General features: G+C 44.0%; 2 protein-coding genes across 7 annotated transcripts in view; both read left to right on the top strand.

Annotated features, from left to right (window-relative positions):
• Positions 1 to 418: 418 nt before the first annotated feature.
• On the top strand, positions 419 to 11,756 carry mios (missing oocyte, meiosis regulator, homolog (Drosophila)). Of its 2 annotated transcripts, none has more exons than XM_048261863.1 (11): positions 419 to 540; positions 1,199 to 2,549; positions 2,673 to 2,771; positions 3,543 to 3,797; positions 6,144 to 6,313; positions 6,658 to 6,723; positions 8,028 to 8,186; positions 8,627 to 8,779; positions 9,380 to 9,584; positions 10,136 to 10,265; positions 10,763 to 11,756. In XM_048261863.1, exons 2-11 carry the CDS (start codon positions 1,244 to 1,246, stop codon positions 10,851 to 10,853), a joined length of 2,634 nt encoding a protein of 877 aa, XP_048117820.1. In that variant the 5' UTR covers positions 419 to 540; positions 1,199 to 1,243; the 3' UTR covers positions 10,854 to 11,756. The 2 variants fall into 2 exon arrangements, with proteins under 2 accessions (XP_048117820.1, XP_048117821.1); XM_048261864.1 differs by having other exon boundaries at positions 424 to 533.
• Positions 11,757 to 12,904: 1,148 nt separating this feature from the next.
• Positions 12,905 to 21,983, top strand: part of LOC125306154 (glucocorticoid-induced transcript 1 protein-like) — a 21,472-nt gene continuing 12,393 nt past the window's right edge. For all 5 annotated transcript variants that reach the window (XR_007195508.1, XR_007195506.1, XR_007195507.1 and 2 more), the window contains exons 1-2: positions 12,905 to 13,568; positions 17,963 to 18,120. Coding sequence is in view for 2 of the 5 variants with exons in the window: in XM_048261346.1 (XP_048117303.1) it covers positions 13,214 to 13,568; positions 17,963 to 18,120 (513 nt within the window). In the remaining 3 variants the exon portion in view is untranslated. The remainder of the gene's footprint in view (positions 13,569 to 17,962; positions 18,121 to 21,983) is intronic.

The raw sequence follows: 21,983 nt of genomic DNA, 5'->3' as shown, positions 1-21,983 counted from the left end.
ATTTGACAGAATGGATCATCTTGGTCTACACTGTAGGCCCATGTCCATAGCATGTAATGCGCTAGCGGAAGTGTAAAAGTGTGTGTCTTGGCTGTCCTGAAATCAGTAAATTTATTAACACGGGAAATAGCTCAGGTTCAAGTAGCCTAAAGTCAAGTAGCAAACTTATGGCATAAGAAACACGGTAAGAACCCTTGTTATATATATATATATATATAAATAATTTTTAATTATTATTATTAGGCCTATTATTTTTATTATTAGGGTGATATTAGTGGCCTGATATAAATACTCCAACTTATTTTCGCTAATGAGACTATCTTGGTGTTGGTGTCTTGGGTTTCTTTAAAAGTGTAGAACTTATTTTTTTAAAATAGCCTATTCAAAGGTCATTTATCCAACCCGGCAGCAAAACTGTGTAACCTTATTGTTGCTGTTTTCACGCGGCGAGGTTGGCGCTTCCACTGCATCACTTTCCAACTTAGTGGACTGCATCCTGTGCTAAAACCAGATTTGAAACAGCCATGAACCAGGTGAATTGTAAGTGTAGCTATCATTTACGTTCCCAAATACTTGGATGCTATTATCTGAGAAATTGTTAATTGGCTTAAATTAACTTAGAAGAAGTTGCAAGTTAGCGTCGGCTAAGTTAGCTAACGTTAGTTAGCTTGCTGTGTTTTAAACTGTTTTCTAACCTATCATTTGGCATGTCAGTAGTGTTATGGAACACGTGCTTCCTCAACAAATCCTTTGCATGACATCAGCTTTAAGTTGACCTTCTTTTTTCTAACATTTTCCTAAACTGCACCACAACGACCGCTTTAGCACTTGGTTTCTCAAGAAGCATAAGTTAGCTCAGTTAGTGTCAGGAGCTAAACCGGTAGCGTTCGTTTTTTAGACCATGGACATGCCATTTTCAGTTATCTGTTATCTACTGTAATGTTATGGATTATGTCCCGCCCGTTCAGTTATGTTGTCATTTCTTTTGTCAAACGCATAGATTAGTCGCCGTGTCGTTAACTTGTTGTGTAAACACTGAAGGCTGTAACATTGACTTGCTGTAAACAAAGTAGAACTATCTTGGTTTTCGGTTATGTGCAATTTGATTGTCTTTCAAATATCGACTTTAGTTTTGTAATTGAAAGTATTATTGTTTCTCATCACATGGTATCTTATGACTTGCCATCCCTGCACACAGTATTAACGAGCTTCTCCACTGGATGGTGACGCTTTACCTGCAACCATGAGTGGTTCCAAGCCAGACATTCTATGGTCACCACATCACGTGGATCGATATGTGATCTGTGACTCTGAACTCAGTTTGTACCGCATCGGATCTATTGGGAGTGCCGAGCCGAAGGCAGGAACGTTACCGCTATCCCAGGAAACAGCGGCGACACTCTTAGCCATCAACTCGGACACCCCGTACATGAAATGTGTGGCCTGGTACCCCAAGCATGAACCCGAGTGTCTTCTGGCCGTGGGCCAAGCCAATGGGAGAGTGGTTCTGACCAGCCTCGGCCAGAGCCCCAACTCCAAGTGTAAGGAGCTGATGGGGAGGGAGTTTGTTCCCAAGCATGCGCGGCAGTGCAACACACTAGCCTGGAACCCCTGGGACAGTAACTGGCTGGCCGCTGGCCTGGACAAACATCGTGCCGACTTCTCTGTCCTCATTTGGGACATCAGCAGCAAGTATGCGCCGGACATTGCGGTCCCCATGGAGAAGATCCGTCTCTCGTCAGCAGGAGACACCGACTCGGGCTTGGTGGTGACTAAGCCTCTTTATGAACTGGGCCAGAATGATGCGTGCCTCTCTCTGTGCTGGCTCCCGCGTGACCAGAAGCTGCTGCTGGCCGGCATGCACCGCAACCTGGCCATCTTCGACCTACGCAACACCAGCCAAAAGACCTTCGTCAACACCAAGGCCATCCAGGGCGTGACGGTGGACCCGCACTTCCACGAGCGCGTGGCCTCCTTCTTTGAGGGCCAGGTGGCCATCTGGGACCTGCGCAAGTTCGAGAAGCCCGTGCTGACGCTCACGGAGCAGCCCAAGCCGCTCACCAAGGTGGCGTGGTGCCCGACCCGCACGGGCCTGCTGGCCACGCTGACGCGCGACAGCAACGTTGTGCGGCTGTACGACATGCAGCACGCGCCCACGCCCATCGGCGACGAGACGGAGCCCACCATCATCGAGCGCAGCGTGCAGCCGTGCAGCGACAACAGCGTCATCAGCAGCTTCGCCTGGCACCCGTCGGCCCAGAACCGCATGGTGGTGGTGTCGCCCAACCGCGCCATGACCGACTTCACCGTCTTCGAGCGCATCTCACTGGCGTGGGGCTCCACCACCTCCCTGATGTGGGCGTGCGGCCGCCACCTGTACGAGTGCGCTGAGGGCGAGGGCGCGGCGGAGAAGGACCGAGACATCGCCACCAAGATGAGGCAGCGGGCACAGAACGGCTACGGCCACGACACCGTGCAGGTGTGGAGGAACCACCTGCTGGCTGGAGGTGATGACCCCCAGCTCAAGTCCCTGTGGTACACACTGTATTATATCCTTTACCGCACTAGCCCAGCGTTAGTGACCTTAAACCTGCACCGTTGTCCTCCACACACACAAGCACATAACTTTGTTCCAGAGTGTCACTATGTCCATTTTCCTATGTAACGTTTACTTATGAAACAATACACTGAAGACTTGGAGCAAAAGCAGCAGGGGCCCAAGCAGTCGCTGATTTATTCAGGCATCAAGAACATCGTCAAGTCTAGTTCAGGTGAGTTACCTGGATTGACCTTTGCATGGTTTGCCTAGAACGTTTCCACACAAGGAAATAAATTGAAAATATGGCAAACGTAGTGCTGAGATCTGAAATGATCTGAATCGTTGAACTAATACTACTAGAACTACTGTACAAGAGGCCCTCTACCCCCAAATTGTTCAGAGGCTTGTTTAAATGCATACTGGAACATAGAATTAACTAGCTTATTCACCATAATACCTGATTGTTGTCATTGTAATTCATGTGTTATTTTACGACTTTGTACATAGTGCAGGGTTCCCATGGGTATTTGAAAGTTTGTGAATTTGAAAAAATAATTTCAAGGCCCTGGAAAGTTTTTGAAAATGGACATAAATGTATATAGGTCATTGAAAGTGCTTAAATATGATGAAAACAGCATTCAATATGCTACAATTTTCAAAATGTTCTCGGGAGAAAAACCTCTGAACCCCCCCCTTCAGTCATCAGTCGTTAATAAAGTAACGCACAAGCAAGATTGCCAATTTGTCCTGAATCATCTGTTTGGACATCACCAAAAGCTAACTACTGTACCACCAACTGAATTAGTGCCACATTGATAAATGACACCTTGTTCGTGTCTCGTGTCTTGTTCGGCCGTGTGAGGGTCCTTACATTTGAAGGGCGAGGACCTGGAAAGTCCTTGAATTTGACATCGAGGAAAGTGTGGGAACCCTGATAGTTGTTCAGTTTTGCCATCATTGATAGTGGCGCATGCTGCTCTTCTTCTTCTTCTTCCTCCTCCAGGCACTACGGAAAACCGGCGCTGCTGGCGGGGCTCTGACCGGCAGACTGACGTGGCACGCTACCAGAGCGAGGAGCGCAGCCTGGCGCTGCGGCTGTGTGGCTGGATCGGCCGCGGGCCTGAGGTGGACGTGGAGCCCTTCCTCAAGTCCCTGGAGCTGGAGGGGGAGTGGGAGCGCGCCGCCGCCGTGGCGCTCTTCAACCTGGACATCCGTCGGGCCATCCAGATCCTCAACAAAGGGGCCTCCTCTGAGAAAGGTATGGATGGAGCCAGACATAAAGTGACTTATCACTGGTTGAACTGATGAAGTAAATGTTCCCTGTGTTCACAATTAGGTTACAGTTTCTCTTTTTTCCATTCCTGAAAGTCTAATTTCAACTGTTCAGGGTCTATGATTTTTAAGTATATTCAATTAGTACGAATCATAGATCGGTGTCTTCCGCCCCTAAGAGGTTGTTTGCTTATACTTTATAAATGTTCCTTTATCCTTTATAAATGTTCCTTTATCCTTTATTAATGTTCCTTTATCCTAACTAAAGATGGATGGATGAAGGCATTGTTTTGCACCTAGTAGGTTTCTGGACACTGATGTCTGTTTATGGACTGAATATTTGAGCGGTGTGCTCTAATGAACACGAGCAAGGCAGCAGACACAAAACCAATTAGATGCTTTGTGTAAACTAAACTGTTAGTTCACACCTGGCCCATAATAAGTTAGACAGTGTTCTTCTCTGGACACACCCATAATATTCATATGACTTACTGCAGGCAAATATAATGTTTAGTATGAAAAGAAATGTGTGTATGAAGACAAAACACATGTGTTTGTGCGTGTTTGGGTTAGGGGACCTGAACTTGAATGTGTTTGTGTGTGTTTGGATTAGGGGACCTGAACTTGAATGTGTTTGTGTGTGTTTGGGTTAGGGGACCTGAACTTGAATGTGTTTGTGTGTGTTTGGATTAGGGGACCTGAACTTGAATGTGTTTGTGTGTGTTTGGATTATGGGACCAGGGGCCTGTACTACGAAGCGGGGTTACTGGCTTATCTGGGTAACTTTGAGAGTAACTTGATCACGTGTGGCGTAACTTCCCGATCAACCCGTACTACGAAAGGTGGATAGGTTTTAACCGAGGTATGCTGCCATGGCAATTTACGCTGCATCTCAAACCTGCTCCGAGCAGGTTATGTTCTTGGTTAACCCGAGGTTTCCGTTAACCACACCCTTTATAAGTACTACCCCTCCACTAACAATGTACCTGGATGATGATCCATACGACATTGGAGCTCAAATCGTGAGGGACTCTCTTCGCAGGGCGAGGGGTTTTAGAGACCGCCAGAAAATATATATAGCCTACCCGGACGATATTCTCTATGAAGATATAGATTGTCAGCCGAGGGATTTCGTTATCTTTGTCAGATGATCTAGGAAGATGTCTCATAGCAATGCCCGTACGTGGACATTCATGTATTCCATCGGTGATGCTGAACATCTGAGCAAGAATACTGTATGTCCGAAAATAAATCGGACATAGGCCTACAGTATGCTGAACATCTGAGCAATAATAGGCTAAAATAAATCGGACATAGCCTACAGTAGGCCTAATAAATTAAAATCACCATTTTAACAAACTTGTTGAATTGAATGTCATATTACTGTACCCTGCACATAAAGGCTACACATTTCCACAGCACCAGAATCCAACCAATGCCTCCCTCAACCCCTCCATAATCGGCCTTCCACTATTATTTGCGATGGCCAACTCCTCTGCTACTGTAAAACACTCTTGTGCCTTTCCTCCTACAGTAGTGTTCAAAGACACCTTTTTCTTGTTAGCTGTAAAACAGGCCAAGTGAAGGCTATAAGCTAGGCCTACATGTTTTCATAATTAAGAAATATTAATGCAAGCTATAACTATATAAACCTACTATTCTGAATAATGTTTTTGTGTTTCATTTTCACCTGCTGCCATGTGCGTTTGGTAATGGTGTTGCATCTGAAATGTTCACAGGATTAGGCATACACTAAATCAGTCAATGGGGGCTACTTAAACATTCAATTATCCTTATTACTGTAATCTATATGCCCACTTCTGAATCTGTAGGCCTTTCTATGAACTCAAAACAGGCTATTTAATTATTTCAACTCATTTCAGACATTCCACAAGCTACTAATCCTCCGTAACACATATTTGAAGAACATGTGGGAATAAAACTTTACTTTTAGGCATTTAGGCTACCCGATCTGCAATACGTTGCCAACAGCCTTGCTTTGTTCACTGCCGACGTATTTGATTTTTGTCGTAGAGTGGGTTTTAATTCCTCATAACTTGTCATAATAATTGTGCATTCCTCATCCGTAAAATAAGGTGATCGCGCCATCATTGAAAGTGGTGACTTATGCTGCAACCCGCCCTTTATGTGAACGGCGACAAACTCCAATTAGGTTAACCCCGGCTCAACAAATCAACTTCATAATCAGCGTCGTAGTACCGATTAACACCACTGGTTTAACAAAGTAACCCTGGATTACATCTGGGTAGGTTAAGCTCCCTTCGTAGTACAGGCCCCTGAACTTGAATGCGTTTGTGTGTGTTTGGATTAGGGGACCTGAACTTGAATGTGGTGGCCATGGCCCTGTCCGGCTACACGGACGAGAAGAAATCTCTGTGGAGGGAGATGTGCAGCACGCTGAGGCTACAGCTCAAGAAGCCCTACCTGTGTGTGATGTTCGCCTTCCTGACCAGCGAGCCAGGGGCCTATGATGGTGTACTGGTATGTGGAGACTCAATGTGTGTAAAAACACACAGCAAGCCAGGGGGCTATGATTGTGTACTGGTATGTGGAGACTCAATGTGTGTGGTGTTCGCCTTCCTGACCAGCAAGCCAGGGGCCTATGACGGTGGACTGGTATGTGGAGACTCAATGTGTGTTGAAACACAGTGCCGGTTTCCTGGGCGTAGATTAAACCTAGTCCTAGAATACTAATGGAAATCTCCACTGAAGTTGTCTTTTAGTCCAGGACAAGGGGTTAAATCATGTACAGGAGACCGGTCCATGGAGACTGTGAAGGTCTATAAGAGGTCTAATGCATTTGTTCTCATTGACTCCCTCTGCAGTATGAGAGCAGCGTTGCAGTCAGAGACAGAGTGGCCTTTGCCTGTATGTTCCTCAATGACTCTCAGGTAACTAACAAATAACCACTTCTTTCACAGTATTATCAATAATCCAATAATATGTCTCTAGTGCACTGCATGACAAACCACTGTATACAGTGCCTATAAAAAGTATTCACCCTCCCTTGGATATTTCCAATTTTGCTGCTTTTATAAATGGAATGTTGATCCCCTCTTTAATGTCAAAGTGAAAGCACATTTCTGCAAAGTAATGATAATTAATACAAAGATTATGCAAAATAAGCGAATACACCCCCTTTAAGTCAGCAATGAGTAGATGCACTTCTGGTCGCAATTAAAGCATTGTGTCTGCATGGATAGGTCTCAATTAGGCTTGCACATCTGGATGCTGCCATTTTACTCCATTTTTCTTTGCAAAACTGCTCAAGCTCTGTCAGGTTGGAAGGGGATCAGGTGATGGCCAAAAAGCTTAATTTTGGTCTCATCAGACCAACGAACCTTCTTCCGTTTAACCTTGGAATCACCCTCATGTCTTTAAGCGAACTTTAGTCGAGATTTAAAAAGAGCTTTGCCACTCACCCATAGAGCTTTGACTGGTGAAGAACTTGGGCAACAGTTGCTGTATGCATAGTTTCTCCCATCTCAGCTGCTGAAGCTTTAAACTTCTTCAGTTGTCATATGTTATGGTGACGGCCTGTTCTAGGCAAATTTGCACATTTGCCATATTCCATACATTCCTTAATGATGGATTTCACTCCAGGGGATGTTCAGTGACTTGAACATTTTTTTGTATCCATCCTCTCACTTATGCTTGTCAACTCTTTGAGTTGTTTGGAGTGTTCTTCTGTCTTAATGGAGGAATTATGGCCAAGCATACTGATTGACCAGTGACTGGACCTTCCAGACGCAGGTGTCTTTATATTACTGTACTGTACACAATTAACATTACTTTGTAGACATTTGCTTTCATTTGTAAATTATTGTAAACAAAAAAAGACAAATTAATTTGACAAAGATTCCATTTATTAAAGCAATAAAAGGGGAAATATCCAAGGGGGGGTGAATACTTTTTGTAGGCACTGTATGTGTAACTGATGTGAGATGTATGATTCCTCCTGCATCTCATGTGTGTTCTGTGTTGGAGTAACTGATGTGAGATGTATGATTCCTCCTGCATCTCGTGTGTGTTGTGTGTTGGAGTAACTGATGTGAGATGTATGATTCCTCCTGCATCTCGTGTGTTGTGTATGTGTAACTGATGTGAGATGTATGATTCCTCCTGCATCTCGTGTGTGTTATGTGTTGGAGTAACTGATGTGCCATATTCCAAATGTCGTTCTCTATCCTGTCAGTTGCCACGGTACATAGATAAGCTGACCAATGAGATGAAGGAAGCGGGAAACCTGGAGGGCATCCTGCTGACGGGGCTGACCAAAGATGGAGTGGACCTGATGGAGAGCTATGTGGACCGCACTGGAGACGTGCAGACGGCCAGCTTCTGCGTGCTCATGGTAGGGCAGCTCCTGCAGCTTCTGCGTGCTCATGGTAGGACAGCTCCTGCAGCTTCTGCGTGCTCATGGTAGGGCAGCTCCTGCAGCTTCTGCGTGCTCATGGTAGGACAGCTCCTGCAGCTTCTGCGTGCTCATGGTAGGGCAGCTCCTGCAGCTTCTGTGTGCTCATGGTAGGACTGCTGTCCCTCTTTAGTTATAACTGCCTGATGAAATTGCTCTATCGTTATTGATATATTTGCTAGAACTTATTTAATTGTGAAAATCTCTCTCTTTTGCCTAAGGTTTCTTGCTAGGTGTTTCTCTGAGGAGTCAAAATTGTAGTGTGTTAAATCACAAAATGGGTGTAGTGTGTTTGCAGTGTTAAATCACAAAATGGGTGTAGTGTGTTCGCAGTGTGTTAAATCACAAAATGACCCCTTGGTGCAATTCTCCCTATCCAGGGTTCCCCAGGTGATGTGGTGAAGGACACTCGGGTCCAGTGCTGGATCGAAAACTACCGGAACCTTCTGGACGCCTGGAGATTTTGGCATAAGAGGGCCGAGTTTGACATTCACCGGAGCAAGCTGGATCCCAGCTCAAAGCCTCTTGCTCAGGCAAGTGATCACACCTAATCCTAACAAACATTCTCCCCTTTTCTCTACTTCTTGCTGAAGAGTGTTTTCTCTCAGCATACCAGTTACTCTCAGCATAGACAGAGCAAGGACAGTAGATCCTTTACTCCTATCCTAGATTAAACATCTGTTATGGATATAGCTCTGGTAAGATAACATGTTGTATGGGGGCTATGTTGCAAGTATATGATATGGAATTTGTGAATTATTTTCTTATTAACCATTTAACAGTCTTAATAGTTTGGTGTCATTTGGCTTGTGTTATTACATTATATTTATATTTTTCACTACACACAGTCTTATTGGCTCGTCTGTAGCAATTAGCTGAATTATGTCATAAACAAGAACAAGATCACTAATTGGTGTAAATATGTTGGGTCTTGCTTGTTTGCGAGTTTTGTTACATCTATCTTTTTTATTTGTTTAATTCGTTTAAAATTAATAGTGTACATATTTGGTTAAAAATGATTTCCTATTTTAGTTTTCGAAACTTGTGTTGGTTGGTCCAATCGATTGTGCAATCGATTTTTGAGTGTAAAGTGACAACCCTAATGCTGACCATGTGGCCATCTCTGACCGTAGGTGTTTGTGAGCTGTAACTTCTGCGGGAAGTCCATCTCGTACAGCTGCGCAGCCATGCCCCACCAGGGCCGCGGCTTCAGCCAGTACGGCGTCAGCGGCTCCCCCACCAAGTCCAAGGTCACCAGCTGCCCCGGCTGCCGCAAGCCCCTGCCCCGATGTGCCCTCTGCCTCATGAACATGGGCACACCTGTGTCCAGCTGCCCTGGTATAGCCTCAGCGCACACACACACACACACACACACACACACACACACACACACACACACACACACACACACACACTAACATGCTCAGTACTCAGATAAAGTGGAACACAGATGTATATGTGACCTTGATTTGCTCTGATTTATACATTTATACACACTCATATTATATAAAATATAGAGAATAATGTTTACTGTGTATATTTTAAACCACTTGCCACACAATACATTTGCATTGATTTATGATGATTTGTGACTGATGTAAATTCAATGTGGTTGTAAACTTAAACTGTAAATGCCAACTGTTAACATCCCTTATCTACAGTATATATCTAAGCTATTATGCATTAATCAAAAGTCATTAGTTTAGCATATGTAATGCGTAGAGCATGTACTGTAGTGCTGTAGTACTAATGGTAAATCAGTGTCCTTTAACACTCATTCAATACATTCACTGTAGTCAGGTACAGAGTACACTCCTCATGTGCTGTTGAAGCATGTGTATGTATTTCAGCTTCTAAATATGGTTTGGGCTTGTAATGCTCTTTGAAAGGTTCTGGGAAGATGGATGAGAAGGTGGACCTCACCAGGGATAAGAAGCTGGCCCAGTTTAATAACTGGTTCACATGGTGCCATAACTGTCGCCATGGCGGCCACGCAGGCCACATGCTGAGTTGGTTCAGGTGAGTAAACTTGAATGCTCAGTAATGCTCATATCATATCATACTGTATACAGTAGCTGGATGTACTGTACAGTACAGGCCAACAGTTTGGACACACCTTCTCATTTCAATGTGTTTTCTTTATTTTCATGACTATTTACATTGTAGATTCTCACTAAAGGCATCAAAACTATGAATGAATGCAAAGTTATTTGGCCCACAGATGAATATTTGTTAAGTTATGGCTTGCTGAATATGGTATTAAATTTAAAAAAAAATAGCAACTTTGAAGAAACTAGAATATAAGACGTTTTCAGTTATTTCAGTTTCAAGTACATAATTCCACATGTACATAAAGGAACGCATTGAATGAGAAGGTGTGTCCAAACTTTTGGCCTGTACTGTATGTATGTATGTATAGATAGATAGATGCTGCATTTGCATTGTAGCGTTGGCTCCTCTAGATGAGCCCAGTATAATCTGTCATCATTCTGTCTCTCCCTCCCATTCCTCTGCAGAGACCACAGTGAATGCCCAGTCTCGGCATGCACCTGCAAATGCATGCAGCTGGACACTACAGGGAACCTCGTGCCTTCGGATAGCTCTTAGACGCTGTGCTGTTCGAGTACACACACACACACACTCACTCAGATGGAACATGGACTTACTGTCTGTGACTGCAACAGAAGCAACAAAAAGCACTTTTAAGCCTGCAATGAGGTGGTAGGTAGTTGCATACACAGCAGACTAATAAAATCTTGAGTTTCTGCCTTGGTTTGTGAGTTTTACAGTTGCCTGTGACTTAGTGCTTTTAGTGTTTCGTCTTACATGCTTGTTTGTGAAGTTTTGAGAATGTTTGCTTGACACTGTGTAGGGTGCTGGTAGACAGAATGTGTAAAGTATTCAGCAAGACAAGTCCGTTTTAGTTTTGCTGAAAACTGAGGGGTTGTTTTAGCATACTTTAGACTGCTGAAGAGGGCTCTGTGAGTGCTGAAGGTTCATTAGAGAATGTAGCACATTTTTCCAGTTGACATTGAAACAATCAGGCAAGCTCTACCTCTTCCCACTGTGGCATGTTTTGATATATTTATTCGTTTCGGTGCAATATCCACTGTATCAAAACACATACACCAGCATTTTGCATCAACAAAATAAGATATTTTGGATGCACTCTTTTTTGGTGCAGTTCCATTGTGAAGCACTAGGGGGGGGGGTGTTCATCACAACCTCATGTATGTGATTTCTGTTTGCACCTGCCACTGGAAATGCCACAAAACAATGGAGGTTACAGATCTTTATGTAGATTAAGTGCAAGACAATGAATGAAAGGTGAAAAGTCCTTTTCAATAAATATTCTGAAGGATGACTATTTCACTGTCACAAACACAAATGAATGGTTGTGACATCTTAACTAAAACAAAGGTTTAAACAGTAAGACAAATGCACCATCATGCCAGAAGGAAGTTCAAGGTCTCTACATGTAAAATAAACACAATTTCAGCTAACAGTTCATTTTTTCTTGGCACAGTGTTTTCATTTATATATATGTGTGTGTGTGTGAGAGAGAGAGATAAGTATTATGTCCTATAATGGATTAAAAAACTGATACGTGTCTGAGAGCTTCATCCAGTTCTGGCCAGAGGCCCTGAAAGAATGTGAAAGAGGCAGCTGCTCGCCACTCGAGGCAGGCCCTCCAGATTGTTCTCGCCAGGGGAAAGAATTTCAGCTGCCGGAACCCTATTGACGAGCGAGGGGGTAGGGGGGGCATATACAGGCCTCTCTGTTTCGCGCTCCGGTCCAATTCAAGCGCTGATTCTGCATATGCATACCACGCTTTGGGCCCTGGGGGGGCTCGTTCGCTCTCCTCAGTGGCACTATGGAATATGCATGGCGTTGTGCGGCTGTTCTTCTTTCTTGATTCTTGGGCCTCTCCTTGCACCCCACCTTCCTTTATCTACCCCAGCCTGCCCAGACTCAGAGAGGCATTGTGAGTGAGAGGCCAGGCCTGGGCTACTCTAATCACTTAGTCATGGAGTGGCAGGACAAGGTGCCACTGTATGCCACTTGGGGTATCTCTTTTAAATGACTCCTTTGTAAGGTACAAGTGTATTGTGATAATCACACGGGTCCATTGAAAGCCTTTGCAATGTTTCAGGTTATATGAAAAAATCAGATTGAAGATGACATTTTGTACTGTAACTAGTACACAGAATCTGCCACACTATTATAACATATAACATATTAAAGTCTGCTTAACAAAGACTTATAAACCTACTTAACCAATAGCCTCAGAATACAGTATCAGGTTTTGTTCCTTTGACATATGTGACTGATATACCCAATAATGTTTAATTGTATTGCTGCTGGTATCCTTACAATGACAAAACCATATTGAACACATTGTCTTACTAATGTTCACTTGAGAGGCACTCATTTCCTATCCCACCACCAATTTGATTTGATGTTTAAACGTCACTCTTGCCATACCAACCAATAGAGTTTTAAGTCAAATGTAAACCAAACCTACGTGAGAAATGAACATTGTTACTGGTGGAGCGCATGGTAATGACATTCACGCAAGCCAATAAAAAGTTACACTGTAGAATTACACTTGCCAATCACGCTCAAGTTTAAAAGTCAGCTGCAACCCGCCCATGTGTATTAACCAGCTACAGTTGTAAGATACCATCTGTCATCTGTAGTGAGGTAGGAATAGTCTACTCTCTGAGGAAAACTTGTTTTCTAATTTATGACTTTAGGGTAGAGATTACACTCATAGAACATATAAGAAACAGATCCAGTGGTTATTATCTATTGTTAGTTTGAGTTCTGCAGTTACTTGTAGGCTACGTATTTTGAAACTAGCTGCGTAACAAAAATGAAAGGACACAGGCAGTTAACCATTAACGGTAGTTTCTCACGGGTTACACTGTAATACTCACGAGAAAAGCTGTTACAGATACACAGTTATGTCAGCGGCATCGGATACAAGCTGTCACTTTCAACAACAAAGACTAAGGCTTGGGAGCGCTGGGTCCCCTGGTTTATCCAACAATAGCAGCAGGCTCCAACCCATTCGTGCCATCGTTCCCTATCAGCTTTTGCGCGGTGGTCAGCAAAGTCCACCGCGGTCTTCCTCTGTCTGCGCCGGGAGCAACGTCGGGCCAGCACTGTGCCTCAGCTCGAGCCCACCATGCCAGTTACAGCTGCCTTCAAGTCACGGAGGAAACAACGGCACGGTGGACCAGAGGTTGCCTGGGATGCAAAGACTCTCCCCTGAAAGTAGGAGCTCACCTGAAAGATCTTTAAACTCAACGCACAGAGGTAACTGGAGAGTTTTTATTCAGGCCAAGCCTATTATTGAGGTTTTCATGTTTGTCAGAAGCTTTAGCTTTTTGTAATTTTATATTAGTCTTTCTAAGCTACTCTTGCGCTAACTTAGGCCTAGGCCTACTATAATTAATAGACATTTATCAGATCAATCTTGTAGTTTCTTTACCTGGAGTGTGTTTACGCATTAAACAACAATGTTGTGATACCAGTTGTCATGTGCAACATTTCTGGGGGGTATTCCAAGTACGTGACAAACCTGGGTTAGTTAACTCAGAGTGTGGTTAACCTACTAGAAGAACTTTATGGCTTCATTCTCCTAACAAAACAGAACCATTATGGCTTTTGTTGTAGGAGGTTTACACTTACTCTGAGTTAACTTACCCAGGTTTGTCACTAACGTACTTGGAATACCCCCCTGTTCATGTAAACACACCAACGCATTGATACATTGTATCAAGTAAAACGTTCTCCATTGTAGGTAAGAATAGTGATTTGCTTGGTGTACTGTTCTAGCACATGATTCATTCCATGGAGATGACCAGTGAAATGTGAAATATGTCATCATAGCACTTGTATGGCCCCTAATTTCCCCTTGGGGATCAATAAAGTATCTATCTATCTATCTATCTATCTATATTATCTATCTATCTATCTATATATATATATATATATATATATATATATATATATAGGCTCCACAATCAGATGTGTGACAGTATTTTTTCTGTCCGTCAAAGTAATTACTCTATATTGTCTTGGGCTTCCTTGGGGGTGGGTTAGGCTACATGGACATGCACCGTCCAGTCAAAGGTACTCTTGAACATCAGTGAGCCATAATGGAATCCATCCTTACCGCTCTCAAAATGATGACCAGGGTCAATTTCTATGGTCTGGCCCTTGGGGTAACCCAGAAGCCATGACCATGAAACTAGCATCACTCTCATGAGAGCTTTCCTGAGAGTTTTTCTTGGTTAAGCAAAACAAACTTAAGAGTGTTTATGATCACTCAAGAGCCTTTAACTCTCAAAGAGATAAAGAGGTTGCTATCTGTCATATTTGTTTTTGTTATCGTGTGAAATATCTACTAGTGGGGCATTTGTGCATAGTGAAGCAGAGTCTAAACCTGGAAACCTACTTCCTTAGGGTAGGCTACACACCATTCCATAACTGTTCCAAAACACACATCACTGCTACTTATTGCTGTTTAAATGCTTATGAAATCATAATTGTCACATTATGCGCATGATTACCCATTTTGTACTGTGCCATTTAGCTCACTAGATGCACACCAGGAACTAGCTTGGCATTCTAACCAGGATAGGGAGCCTCACACTATTAAAGATCCAGATGGAACATTTCTGTTGTTTTAAAGTTTAGCGAAAACTAACTAGATTTTTTTTACATTTTCCCCACTTCTTTTCCACAAATTTGTATTTATTTAGGCATGCAAGGGACCAACATGCAAGGGACTATGACTGACGAAGGTGCACGTCAAATCGTTAGTTCCTGCTATGTGGGCACCTTAATAAATAAAAATCTAAGGATTTAACATCTGTGCTGCTCCGGTGAACTACGGCTCTCTCAGTACCTATCTGTGCTAAGGACTTTTTCATTCTAGCCACATACAGCTATAAATATGCCAGTAATCCACAATAGCTTTTCCACTAGGCCTGTGTGAAAGATTTAGTGGTCTGCTTCTAATACAAATATGTGCACTATGTAAGCACCATTGTAAATATACATATACTTGACATTGTTGTAGCACTACATTATGGCATTGTATCATATATCAATAAAGATCAAATTTCTTCTCTATTAGAGACCTTGCAGGTTGGAGTTCAGGGCTACAGTCAGAGTAAGTGGAGGTTAGTTTGCTAGGAACTCTCTGCCAGATGTTAAATGCATGTTGATTATGCATATGAGACAGACTTTGGATTGACTTTAGAGTGTGAGATTGGCTCTTATTTGTTTTAATTATTATTATTTAGAAAAGTACTAGGGCATGTGTCTTTCTGGAGTCATACAACTTTTGAGCAACAGTTGGGAGAACTAGTTTTTTCACAGCTGTGTGTGTGTGTGTGTGTGTGTGTGTGTGTGTGTGTGTGTGTGCTTGTGCTTGTGCTTGTGCTTGTGTTTCTCTTGTCATCAACAGTGATCCTGTCCCATCTTGTCTATTTGTTCAGTCCAATGCCTATGAATAACTCTTTCCACCATGTCAGTCTGATCTGTCATCAGTCATCACTTTATCATGTTCCAGTCATCATAAAAAAAAACATTGCCAATATAATCCAGCTGTTAAATGGAACTGCAGGCAGTTTAGGCAAATGTTCTCACTGAAATCAAGCTGCTGTCTCTTGTGCACAGCCACCTCCACACACACACACACACACACACACAGCTATTCTATTTGTGCGAAGATGGATTTTTGAGAGACCAAAGGCTATTATCACAGGCCAGCCATTGCTCTTGCGTGGAACCCTTATGTGATGGTAATCTCCCCTCACCTGCCGGATGTCTGGCCTCCATCTTCCTGCCTCCCGGTCTTGCACACACACATACACACACACACACACACATACACAGACATGCACAGCTGAACGTCAGATGCTGCTACTGGTGTGTATTTGCATTTGAAACAGTCCGGCTCCCCACAAAAGGCCTCTCTGCAGCTGCCTGCATGGCAATCTGCAAGTGAATGCTGCCTTTAAGAAGGGCTCATTCAAAGGCATCTGTATACAGTACAGGCACTCTCGTGTGTGTGTGTGTGTGTGTGTGTGTGTGTGTGTGTGTGTGTGAGCGCATGTTCATGTGTGCGTATGTCTGTCTATCTCTATCTTTGTGTGTGTGTGTTTTATACATATGTATGTTTTCATCCATAACTTTAATCGTTGGTCGTCTCCCTCCCCATGCCTTAGCAAGCTACTGCACTAATGTAACAATACACATTTCCCACGGCTTTAAACTTGTGGTTTGGACTATGTGTTTTTCAGTGTCGGACGATTCTGCAGTATTCAGCACTTGCTTGCTCTGCTGCAACTTTGTGGTCCTGTGAGTGTGTACTGCTCTTTGTGGTTGTGTGAATGTATGTGACTGTGTTGGCCTGGAGGTCGATGTGTGCGTGTGGTGTGTTGACATTATGTGTTAACAGGGCAGTTTCATTATGCTTTGTTTCCTCACATCTCGAGCATTGCTTTAGCACTCTATGCACAACAGTTCCTACCCTCCCCTTCCACTGTCACAACCCACATAAATTGTTACTGTCACATACTAACGCGCATACTGTCTGACATACTCTGTATTTCCTGATAGTATTTTATTCAAAATCCCTCAATCATACAAGGGCAACTTTAGTGTTGTGTATTCCGATACAAAAGTCATTGGCATCATAATCGCTTACAGAGCACATCATATTTTCTTTTAGCATAGGCAGGTACACATTTGATTAGCGTGTGAGGGCAGGAGTCACATTCAGTCATCGATGGAAACATGATTACCTTCTTGTCATAAAAAAAGGCTGGGAAATTCTCTAGATCTCAAGATTTCAACTGCAAATGTGGCTACGGTTGCATCACAAGTGTATAAATGCACTGTAAGTGTGAAGATTTAGTGTGACATGAAAATAGATTTGTAAATATATAATATATAAAACAGGCACTCCTAGACACATTCACTCACACACACACACACACACACACACATACGAGAAAAAAACTAAATAAAGGCTACCATTATACATGGCCTTGCGTGCTTGCGTTAGAGGGCTTTGTCCATGAGAGTGTTGTTTCTTAGATGGACAAATGCATGTCTAAGTGCTGGCATGTGATGCAGCCATATTAAACATCACACCCACGGGTCACTACTGGGGGAGTCAGGCAAACCAATCATCTTCTGCAGTCACTGGAGCCAGGGATCCACTAGTAAACACCACAGAGACTGTTTAGAAAGGGTGTTCTCCATGTTTGACTGATGTTATCTCTCCTCTGCTCTACCCTTCTGTCCTCCTCCATCCTCTCTCTCTCTCTCTCTCTCTCTCTCTCTCTCTCTCTCTCTCTCTCTCTCTCTCTCTCTCTCCCCGATTGTTGCCCTGGTGATGCTTCCTGTTTCATTAACATCACTCAAAGACAGAAGCATTTATCTGGGGCTGGGTTGACCTTTGCTCCCATAAACATTGGCACGACTACAGTGCTGTCGTTTTATATAGAGATTTAAACATAGATTATGTACTTTATGAATAGGAAATTCATATGCTACATCACACACACGTGCCCATACACACGCACGTGCACACACACACACACACATTCTCATACAGCACACAGATGTAACTCCTTACACAAGTGGAACCGTGAGATCTAACAGTGAATGCATTTGAAATCTCCCCACAGCAGAAAAGTCCACGCAGCAGCCTACCCGTGGGTCTGCTGCCATCCGCCGCACGTCCTCCCTGGACACAGTCACCGTCGCCGGGCCGTACCTCACGGGTCAGTGGCCGCGGGACCAGCACACCCCAGACCCGTCCTGGACCACGGACAAAGCCACACAGGTGAGGGGACGTTCGCCTCAAGGCCAGGGCTGAATTCAGCTGGGAATGAAGGTGTGTCATAGCCCATCTCGGCCCTGACATTTAAAACGAGACATTGAGAACTTTGAAAAAGCACTGGTACTTTACTTACAAGACGATTTATGCAGACAGTATCTTCACAAAGTTTAGCGTTTGCAGCCATCTTGAATTTAGTCACGAATTAGTCATTATTTCCAAAAATAATTCTGTGGAAATGCATGGATTCCAGTTCCACAGAATTATTTTTGGAATCTGATCCCTTATCATACCTGTTCATTCTTACTCGTCGCTCGACTTATCGTGACTAAATTCAAGATGGCTGCAAACGTTAAACTTTGTGAAGATACTGTCTGCATAAATTGTCTTGTAAGTAAACTACCAGTGCTTTTTCAAAGTTCTCAATGTCTGGTTTTAAATGTCAGGGCCCTCGGAAGTCTACCAATGAAGTGTGGAGATACATTGAGCCTCGTAAATGGTGTAAAACAGTGATTTATTTGCATGGCTAGCCCGATGCCGAAGCACCACCATTGAAAAAGCTGTTCGTAGCATTGGCTAACTAGCGCCAGATTTTGGAGTGCAGGGGACAAGCCGAGATGGGCTATGAGACATACGTTCACACTGGGTATCATGTTTCAACACACTTTAGGTCAACATCACACCGGAATTCTCCTTTAACACGGAATGACCCTCATGTCCACAGTGCTGGTTAGTTGCTATATGAAGCTGTGTGTGTGCAATGAGCATGAGGAAGTCTATCAATTGTTGCACAGAAGGAAACACACCACCAAAACTCAATAAAGAGGGAAGTGTTTATCATTCCCATTCTTTTTTGGGTGTTCCAGATCACTGTGGCTGTGCACGAGAGTTGTTCCCACACCAAGCTGAGCCGCTGAGGAAATGTGCCTCCATGTAGTCTGTGCGTGTTTGCTTAGAAAAAGCTTTTCAGATGAATGGGCTGGTTGTAAAGAGGGTTCAAGAAAAGGACGCAGTCCTGGGTCGGCAGTTTTACAACTGAATGACATAAACTGAGATCGGGCCCATTCTCTCTGCTGATTAATCCGCAGCGTGGAGTGGTTTGTGTTTCTGAGGGCCGAGGATGCTGCTCTTAAACCAAATACCTTGGGTTTCCCTCTCCCATTTATATTATGTATAAGCTGAATTGTGTTGCCCTCTTTCTCAGATACCGGTATACATTGAGCTGTTGTTTAGCACGGTGATCCAGTTTTTGTTTTCTTTATAGATTACAACCCAGAACATGTCTGTGAGAACAACCCGTCTTCATAAGTGGAAAGACTGGGAAAAAGACAGAGAGAACGACTAAGAACAGTGAGAATATGAGACGAGAAACAAGACTAAGAACAGTGAGAATATGAGACCAGAAACAAAACTAAGAACAGTGAGAATATGAGACCAGAAACAAGACTAAGAACAGTGAGAATATGAGACCAGAAACAAGGGCCGTTCACACTGAGAAAAACAGCTATAACGGTAACGCAACGGTAAAAAAATATCGCCAACAGCAGTAAAGCAATAGGAGAAGCTGAAGGTGTACAGGAGAAGAGTGAGAGAGACTGAAGGTGTGTAAAATCCTCTCTCTCTCTCTCGTCTCCCTGGAGGTGCAGTGGTTTACATCTGTCCGGTCTTCTCTGTGTGTGTGCGTGTGTGTGTACGCTACTTCTGATGATTGTCTAGTGTATTTATGTGTATTTGTGTACTCTTCCTCATTCTGTGTGTAGCTTTGTGTGTGTGTGTGTGTGTGTGTGTGTGTGTGTGTGTGTGCGCGCATGTGTGTGTGCATTACGTGCCATGCTCTGTACTCTGTATCTGTACGTGCCATACTCTGGGCCGTGTGTCGTGTGTGTGTGTGTGCGTTTGTGTGCGTTATGTGCCATGCTCTGTACATACTCTGGGCTGTGTGTGTGTGTGTTTGGGGGTTGGGTGAGGTGGGGACATGTGCAGCTCGCAGCCTCACCACCTGGCTCTCTCCTGCTGCCCATTGTGCGATAGTGCTGAGTAGCCTGTAGCGCGGCCCATACATATGCTAATGGTGGACTGGCGACTGAGGCAGCGCATGGAGGCCCCGGGCCCCGTGGAGAGAGACAGAGGGACAGAGAGCAACATGGGGATCAGCCTCTCAGGGAGCAGGCTCGTGGATGGCTACACACCCGCAATGGCCAAGGAGGGTTAGAAGAAGAGTTTCAAATGGATGGATGGGTGGGGGTGGGTGAATGTTTTTTTTTTTCTGGTCATTTCAGAATTGGCTTGATGGGGGCAAGGGGAGGGAGGCAAGAAAAATGGATCGGTCATGATCATGTCAGGAGTGTGTTTCTGTCTTCAGGGGCGTGTAAAGGGATACATTTGAGATCAGAAAGAAACAACACTCGCATTCATTGTTTAAATATTTTTGTGGGTAGTGGGGTGGTGTGAGGCAACTATTCCAATTATCAATCCACAAATCTGCCCATAATGCACTTCTGAATTCCGCGGTAAATCTGCCCATAATGCACTTCTGAATTCCACGGTGGCCTCATATGCCGGGCTGAACAACGCCACCAACGGTTCATGTCTCTGGACACAGCGCTGACACACTGTAGCGCTCGCTCGGCCTGCTTCTCGGGCTGTGAGAGCCGTATTGTGCAGTGACCCGTGCTCCCACCTTCTGTGTTTCCCCCTGAGCGACGCGTTCTTGAAGGCCACAGTTGGCATTGAGTGCAGAAGGCACACACAAAAGCAACCTCCAGGAACAAGCCGCAACTCGATCTATGGCGTCCATGGCTTTTATGAGTAAACAAAGCCGATCCAGGGGCACATTGTCAAATATGCACCTAGAGATCCGTTGAGGTGCGGCTTTGTCCTCTGGCATCAGCTTTCATTGACTTTAAAACATATTTGTGTTTATCAAACATAATGTTGACCTAATTGCATGTAATTTTAAGTAATCACTAAGGGGATGTAGACCACACAGTATGCAAATGGTATTTGAACCACAGGCATCCTGTTTTTGTGCTGTTGGTGTTTCAGTTGCCCTTAAGTGTCTGAAACGTGGCTCTACTCATTCTGGGAAATTGAGGTTTTTCCCTTGTGTCATCTCAACATCAACACACCTACAACCGAGCCAACACTTTTATAAAACATTTATAAAATAAAACGTTTTTATTTACACTTTCACTAAATGTCCTCCCTTGCTGTGATCAAAGACCACAAGTTACAACAAAGACCACAACAACGTTTGAAACTGATCTGTCCTTGTTTTCTTGCAAGAGGGTCTCTGTTTCCGTCTGTTTGCTGTGAGCAGCTCGTCACTAGCCCAGCCCTCATTCGCCAAACCCACAGTCGAGGCTTAGCAGAGCAGACGAGAGCACCAGAGAATACCACATCCTCTATTAAACATGTTGAAGCACAGAGCCTTCATTATCATCAGTAAATACCCCCCTTTTCTAATCTCCTCTCCGCATAGGAAAAGCATCCCGACATGCTGACAGCCTTTTTTCCCAGCCCTACATGTGTTGCTTTTCTGATGGGGTCTGGGGGTTGGTGTTGTGGGCAGACAGCAGAAGGGCTATTGGTGGAGGCTTACGTCCAGAAAGCAGAAACGCCCATCTCCCCATATTAGACCGCTTACGTCCTCAGGAGTTTATGGCTTTGGCTGCCCTGGATATCCATACACAAATCATCTCTGCTAAACCCAAGTGTGTGTGTGTGTGTGTGTGTGTGTGTGTGTGTGTGTGTGTGTGTGTGTGTGTGTGTGTGTGTGTGTGTGTGTGTGTGTGTGTTTCAAGTCGTCTCCATACCATATCATACATAAATACTGTATGTTACAACAAATAAGACTGCATTGTTGTGTC

This window comes from Alosa alosa, chromosome 13 (assembly GCF_017589495.1).
Source record: "Alosa alosa isolate M-15738 ecotype Scorff River chromosome 13, AALO_Geno_1.1, whole genome shotgun sequence".
NCBI lineage: Eukaryota > Metazoa > Chordata > Actinopteri > Clupeiformes > Clupeidae > Alosa > Alosa alosa.
The sequence above is the reverse complement of the archived record's forward strand: the minus strand, read 5'-3'. Positions and strand labels throughout refer to the sequence as shown.

What these genes read in the sequence shown, in the direction of transcription:
- mios (XM_048261863.1), top strand. Translation starts at nt 1,244, where the DNA reads ATGAGTGGTTCCAAGCCAGACATTCTATGGTCACCACATCACGTGGAT. An exon ending in CCTGTGGTACACACTGTATT is followed by an intron (nt 2,550 to 2,672) that starts ATATCCTTTACC and finishes TGTAACGTTTAC; the next exon opens with TTATGAAACAATACACTGAA. An exon ending in GGGCCTATGATGGTGTACTG is followed by an intron (nt 6,314 to 6,657) that starts GTATGTGGAGAC and finishes CTCCCTCTGCAG; the next exon opens with TATGAGAGCAGCGTTGCAGT.